At 40.3% G+C, this 7,786-nt stretch overlaps 1 protein-coding gene across 1 annotated transcript; it reads right to left on the minus strand.

Annotated features, from left to right (window-relative positions):
* Positions 1 to 770: 770 nt before the first annotated feature.
* Positions 771 to 2,606, minus strand: LOC120107527 (phytosulfokine receptor 1-like). The gene has a single exon (XM_039120828.1). It carries the CDS (start codon positions 2,604 to 2,606, stop codon positions 771 to 773), a length of 1,836 nt encoding a protein of 611 aa, XP_038976756.1.
* Between the last annotated feature and the right edge of the window lie 5,180 nt (positions 2,607 to 7,786).

Consider the following 7,786-nt stretch of genomic DNA (forward strand, 5'->3'; position numbering starts at 1 on the left):
CATTACATGGTAGCCTTCATGCAAGATGACTTGGCTGAGGGGGCTTTCTGATAACACCGTGCACCAGACCTAAGCCCGGATTGCATGGCTTGCTTTCGGATGCTTTTTCTGGGCCCGCTCTCTCGACTCGCGCCCGGCTTATCTCATAGATTGACCCTCTGAAGGCCATGACATGAATCCGGAATGAATCCAATGAATCGGTTGAAGGAGACGTCGAGGTAGGACAAGCTTGTAAGGTTACTGATACCCTTACGTAGCTCACCAGTGAAGTTGTTGCTATTCAGGTCCAGCACCTCCAACCGCCGTAAATGAAACAACTCTGGAGGGACAGTGCCTCGCAGGGAGTTACGGGAGAGGTTGAGGAAGCTCAACTGATCCAAACCTGATAGAGAATTCGGGAGAAGCCCTTTCATATCCTTGCTTGCGAGATCCAAACCGACGACCTTGTTCAATTTTTTTTTTATTTTTTTCTAGCAATTCTTGAAATTCAATATAGCAATACAACAAATTATAACAAATAGGAGGCTCTAATAGCTATATATCTCTTGTACATTAAGCAATAAACATTAACATGGTGGTCCGATAGAAACTCCTGGCATTACTACTGACATCATTGCTACCAACTTTTACATAGCGAACATAGAACTTTACACAAAAGACTCCTTATACAAATTTATATTATTAATACAGGCACTACATGATGTGCAGGTTACTACATAGAATGGCAAGATAGACTGCAGTCTTTCTTTGGGAGTCGTCATCATTTTGCATCAACCCTGTTTCAGTAACGGCAGAATAACGAGGATTACTATCAGGAGAAGGCCAGATATGAATCCCAATGCAAGAGGCAGTCCTTCGAGAACAAAATTACTTTCTTCTATGTCATTTTCCTCCTCCTTGGGAGGCTTTGAAGTGGGGTTGCAAACTAGGAAAAATTCACCACAGAGACCAGGATTCCCTTCGAAGCTCGAACTCGAGAAGGTTGAAAACTGACCTCCCTTGGGAATTTGGCCCTGCAAGTGGTTGTGAGCAACATCGAACGAAGATAGAAACGTAAGGTTGACAAGGGAGACAGGTATTGTCCCTGATAAACCATTGAAAGACAAGTCCAATGTCTCTAAATTCCGAAGGCCCGACAATTCATCAGGAATAGAACCTGTAAAGTTGTTGTTGCTCAGGTCAAGCACCTGAAGAAGCCTCAAGTTGCCAATCTCCTTCCAGATTGTTCCATCCATCATATTATTGCTCAAATCCACGGTTGGGGGGAGGTTTTTATATTGTTTATACCGCAGGGTACGTGGTGGATTTTTCCAATAAAAATAGGGGATGTCATATGAAGAAGACCCATTGTTTGAAAGAGAATCAGAATTGAGGGTTTTTAGTTTCGTTAAGCTCATAGGAATCTCGCCAGTGAGTGAATTATTTGACAGGTCCAGGTAAAACAGAGAATCCAGGCTCCCAAAACACAATGGAATGCCTCCAGTCAAGTGATTCCAAGACAAATCTAGGAAACTCAACTCTTTGATATTCGCTAACCACGAGGGAATCGAACCAGTGAGAGCACAAACGTCTATAGCCAGAGCTTGCAAGCTGTGAAATCCTTGAATTCCGTTATTAGGCAACTCTTCTCCATAAAAGTTCTTTGTAAGGGCAAGGACCGTTAGATTCTGACACTCCTGTAGCGTTTGCAATCCCACCGAAATATTGGAAAGTCTGCTATTTGTTACGGACAGAAGGGAGAGAGCTTGTAGGTTCCTAAAACTTATGGGAATTGTTCCATGGAGATTATTCATACCAAAGTTTAGAACCTCCAAAGCTCTGCATGAAGACAAACTCTTCGGGATATGACCGGAAAAATGATTAGATCCGAGATTGAGAACAACTAGATGAACCAAACTAGTGAAATTAAGGTCAATATTGCCATCAAGAGAATTATTCCTCAGATTGAGCAACCTAAGCATCGAGCAAGATGAGAGTGAATTTGGTAATCGACCTTCCAAAGAGTTGGATTCAGCGGAGAAACTCTCCAGCCTCTGAAGGCCATGAAATGAATCCGGAATGAATCCGGTGAATTGATTGAAGGAGACGTCGAGGTAGGACAAGCTTGTAAGGTTACTGATACCTTGACCCAGGTCACCGGTGAAGTCGTTGCTGTTCAGGTCCAGCACCTCCAACCGCCGTAAATGAAACAACTCTGGAGGGACAGTGCCTCGTAGGGAGTTATGGGAGAGGTTGAGGAAGCTCAACTGATCCAAACCTGACACAGAATTCAGGAGAAGCCCTTTCAGCTCCTTGCTTCCGAGATCCAAACCGACGACCCTTAAGCTTGGATTGGTAGAATTTATTGAGGACGGGGAGGAGAAAACTGAGAACAAAGCACAGCGCACCCCAGGCCAACTGCAACAGTTTGCAGCAGGAGCATCATGAAATTTCCACCCATCGATCCTCGAATCAAGACCATTTGAGAAAGCCTCTAGTGCTCTCAGATCATCAGAATTGCAGCTGAGATTTTTGAAACTGGAAGCACAAGGTTGGGAATAGAGAAATATAAAGAACATGACACAGAAGAGAGGATACATAGGGAGCATCAGCGAGAGATATTTCATGGCTCTTGTTGTCAGCTGGTGTAGGTGCTTCCCTTGGCGACTTGGAACCAAGATAAAACGAGGGGACTTCAGACTTTTACAACCAAGAAGGGTAAGCTATGAAGAAATATAATGCCTCTTCTATCAAAGAAGAAACAACCAACAGACAGCAATGTTTTTACTTCAGCTAGCAGGATGAAGTTGAAGGCAAACTTCGTGGGGCAAGATTGTTGGGTGTGCGACTACCATTTAGCCAACCATCGGTTTTCAGCTAACCGAGAGTCCGCTGATGCTTTAAACACTGATGGAAACAAGGCTCCCTTTGCATATTTTTCTGCCACTCAGGTGCCGATATAAGACAGTTTCGTATTGAACTGACATTTAGCGAAGCATCAATTTCCATGTAACTATGGGCGCATTGATGCTCTAATTGGTGATGAAAACAATAATTTCTAATATTTTTTCGAGTAAAAGTCCAACAAAAGCACGTGTTGGACTCCAAGACTCCCTTAATGTATTTTTTTACTTCTATTTTCCTAAGGGGCCCACATAGGATAGTTAGGTGTCCAAATAACATTTAATCATACACCGGTTTTCGTGTAACCGAGAGTCCATGCGATGGAAACAGAACATCTCAAACATTTTTCCATGCAAAAGTATGTGCCGGGCAAAGCCCGGCGCGTGTTGGACTCCAACTCTCCAAGGCCATATTTAAATTTTCCACTTCAATTTTTCTTGAGAACATTACACCACTCTCAACATGCCTGTGAAAGTCCTTCCTCTCCAACCTTTTAGATGGCTGCCAATGTGTGCAATGATACTTTCGGAGTCAATTTTGATGGGGCCACATGATCCATGAGGATCATCGACTTGAAGTAGACCACCTTTGGTCAAAGGATCAAACAATGCCTTAGTTCAATAAAACAATAACATCCCAAGGGATCAATGTAAATAAATATGTTCCTGAGAGAATGGACACTCAAACGGATCAAAATAAAAATTTATTCTTGTTTGCACTAGCGGGATTTACGCATATATATAGATCTACACACACACATATATATACACACACACACATATATACACACACACATATATACATACATACATACATACATACACACATACACACCGCAGAAGGGTAAAAAAAATTTTGGTGCAAGCAAGCAAAGCTTCATCTCCAAGGTCAGCCATGCGACGAGGAAGAAGGGTGGTGACAAAGCTGGTCCGAGTGAAGTGCACGGTCTTCTTGGTCCTGAGGTGCAAATCCTTCTATAAGAAGAAGATGGTTGCAAAGAGATCCTTGATTTCACTTGCTAGGGTATTGTAATTGTAGATGACACCACCTCCATTGCTCTTACCAATATCATGCCTTGCACCCAATCTGTATTTTTCTCTCTTGATGCATATTATGTGCGATTTAATTAAGTCATATTATGTGGGATTTGATTCTGTACAATATATATTTTCCATCCTTGATACATATTGTGTGAGATTTGCTTCTATCATATTATGTGGGATTTGATTCTGTACGATATGTATTTTTCATTCTTGATGCATATTGTGTGAAATTTGTTTCCTTTTCTTTGTATATATACTGTTGTTCATGCCACATAAAATATAGACAGAAAACTTTCTCTTTTGGTATCTCTCACTATTTTTATTAGGGTATCAGAGCATACATGATTTCTTAGCTTCTGCTATATTCAATACCGAATCATCATCTTCCAACTTTGCCATATCCGACAATCCTCCTGTTTTCAATCAGACATCCAAACCAGTTACGGATGTCTCATCTCTCTATTTTCTTCACTCGATAGTTCGCTTGAGTGCTATTCCGGCCTCAACTCCACTTAATAGAGACAATTACGAATTTGGAAACGGGCTATAAAGATGGCACTCAATGTCAAAAACAAACTAGGCTTCATTGACCGCACTCTCAACAAACCAATTGGTTCTCTCGCTGATATCCAACTTTGGGAATGTTGCAATGACAGGATTTTATCATGGATCCTTAATTTCATTGATAAAACTCTTGCCAACAGCTTTATTTATCTTGATCATTTCTGAAACCTGTTGCTTAGACCCCTTTTGATCATTTCTGAAACCTTTTGTTGTGATTTTCTATCTTCTATCACTTTTGCTCTGCTCTAAGTCTCTCACATCAGGGGCCCGCAATTTTTCTAATTTTTCATTAGTGTTTCTCCAAAGACTAGGCTTAAGAATGTACACCCCTTGCATTAAGGCTCTCGAAAGCCCTCCTTCAGGAAATGAAAGTTGCTTCTCCAAGCCAATTTTTTCTTCAGGAAATTTTTCCCTTGTGAGTTCTAAGGTGATGAATTTTTCACACTGAGGAACTCCACGACCTAGTCAAAAATTATAACTTTATCATCACGACAGTGTATAAATCTCATGACAGCCAACAAAGTATCAGTTTTCTTCCTAGAACTGGCTACCATCAAGAATGAATTTCAAGGGCCTTGTTGATTGGAGGGGACTTCAATGTGACAAAGTCTACTATTGAATAAAGAAGCAAATTCCAAAGCATCGGAGACAACCAATCTTTTATGCAATTCATTTAATCTCTCAATTTGATTGATCTTGAGTTGAAAGGAAGGGTGTTTACTTGGAGCAAACAGTAGAGATCTACCGTCCTTAGCAAGACTGGACTGCTTATTTCCATCTCAATAAGGGAAAGGCATCTTTCCAGCCTCTTTTCTGCAATCCCTTGTCCATCCTCTGATCATACTCCCATCACCTTGGACCGTAATATGAGATTTCGGAGGCCAACAATATTTAGATTTGAAACTTGGTGGCATGAATCTTGTAATTCTGCAGCTATATGGGTGGAGAATTTGAGGTGACTAAGATCTACTCTAAAGATCTGGTCATCTGCCAAGCGCATGCTCAACAAAGAAACTAAAGAGAAAATTCTGCATGATTTAGAAATAAGAAAAAAGATTCCTCTAATATCTCTCCCCTCGAATTGGAGATCAAAATAATTCTCAAGTCTAACCTTGATGAATTGTATAAGAAGGAAGAGATCTTTTGGCATCAGCTGTCCAAAATTACTTGGTTCATAGAAAGGATCAAAATACGACCTACTTCCACAAGGTTGCCTTGGAAAGAAAGAGTAGAAATTGTATCACTTCCTCACTGGAAGCTAGAACAGAACTCACGAACCAGGAGGACATTGCCTGTTGTCTCCATTCTATCTTCAAATAGCTGTTCTGGTACACCTTCACTTCTTCTATTTCCATTGATTGGGAAACTATCTTTGGAAGCAACCCCCATGACCTCTCTGTGCTAGTGAAGAGACTTCAGTATTGAGGAAATAAAAAAGGTTGTCTTCTCTCTTGAAGGATCTAAAGCCTTGGGACTAGATGGATTCTTCTTTGCCTTCTTCCAAAAATATTGGGATGTAATCAAAGATGATTTATTAGCACTGCTTCAAAACTTCCACAAAACGAATCTAGATCTTCACAAACTGAATTATGCCTTCATTTCTCTTATCTCTAAAAAGGAGAGGCATCTCTAGGCACTTGACCTTTGGTCGATTAGTCTCCTGAACAGTCTCTACAAAATCATAGCAAGAACCCTTGCCAATAGACTTACCAAGTTCCTCCCACTTCTGATTGACGAGACCCAGTCGTCATTCATAATAGAACACACTATTATAGAGAATTTCCTCTCTACATATGAAATGTCGGTTTATTGTAGAAGATTTGTAAGTTGGATTTCGGAAAAGATTTTGATAAAGTCAAATAGGAGTTCGTTCTTGCAGTTCTAAAAGCTAGAGGTTTCCTCCAAAAATGGATTGATTGGATCTACTCCCTCCCATCCTCCTCTTCTGTTGCAGTCTTGGTGAATGGCTCAGCTGAAAAATGGTTCAGCTGAATGGCTCAGAATCCTCAAACAAGCGGGTTCCATGGGTTTGATTGAAGGTATTGGACATAATCCTTGCTTTAGGGGTATGAAAAGCTTGCACTTTGAGGACGACACCCTCCTATTTTGTGCAGGTGAGAAGGATGGTCTCTTAATAGTTAAAGTGGTCCTCCTAACTTCTAAGAAAGCTTTAGGGTTGAAAATTAATTTTCATAGAAGTGTGATTCTTTGCCTCAATATGGGGGAAGAGGAAGCAACAATCTTTGCCACCTTGATGAATTGCCAAAAAGGATCCCATCCCTCTCACCTATCTCGGCTTGCCCTCTACGACGAAAAACTCTTTAAACAGTGTTGGATGTCGCTCCTTGAAAAGATAAACTCCAAATTTGCCGCTTGGACGGGGAAATTTCTATCTTGGAGAGGTGGAGTTACATTAATCAATACAGTACTTTCAGCCTTCCTTTCTTATCTCATATCAATCTGTGAACTTTCAAGATGGGTGATTAATAGAATTGATTAGATGGGAAAGAAAGTTAGTACTTATAAAATGAATTTTCAAGATGGGTGAAAACTTTCAGAGAACCCATAGCTTCATAAAAACTTGGTTTCCACTAGGTTTCTTCCCATTTAAAAGACGATCGATGCTGATATATATCTAACCTAATGGTGTACTGAGAAATTGAACAAGTTCTTTGTCAAGATTCCTCATGGATCTGGTCAGGCCTATTAGCAATTGAATCTGATCCAGCTATGCTGAGCTATCATCCACTACAGAGATTATTTGATCTCCTTTATCTTGGTCAAGGTCAATCAGGATCAAGTCAATTGGCTGCATTAGCTTTTCCAACCAGTATCCGGCCGGTCAGTCTATCCCATGAAATTGTTGAGTTTAACTGTAGATGAATGGAGGCTATTCAGGCTACTTCATTCTCTTAGTTGAGTTTGAGGCCATAATGAGCAAGAAATTGATCAGGTTCTAATGTGTATGTACTCTGGGCCTTGTTAAACAAGTTGGTGGAAGTGAAAATAGTTAGGTCAAAATAAAACCATCTAAAACCAAGGAAAACCAAATACTAGGTTTTGATCCAACACTAGCCAAACTAAGGAATCAAGAGAAACTGTCACGCCCCGAATCCAGATCATGATACGGCCGTATTATTGCAAACTTAAGCATACAATAACACGCAACCACTTCAAAACTTCAAATTAGTTAAGAACAATTTTATTATCAAAAGTAACATTTATCCATAAAATGTTTGGAACAGTACAGAGTTCTACAAATTTGAATATTTTGAAGTTATAATTTTTTTTTCAAA

Source organism: Phoenix dactylifera, unplaced genomic scaffold, assembly GCF_009389715.1.
Source record: "Phoenix dactylifera cultivar Barhee BC4 unplaced genomic scaffold, palm_55x_up_171113_PBpolish2nd_filt_p 000892F, whole genome shotgun sequence".
NCBI classification, from domain to species: Eukaryota; Viridiplantae; Streptophyta; class Magnoliopsida; order Arecales; family Arecaceae; genus Phoenix; species Phoenix dactylifera.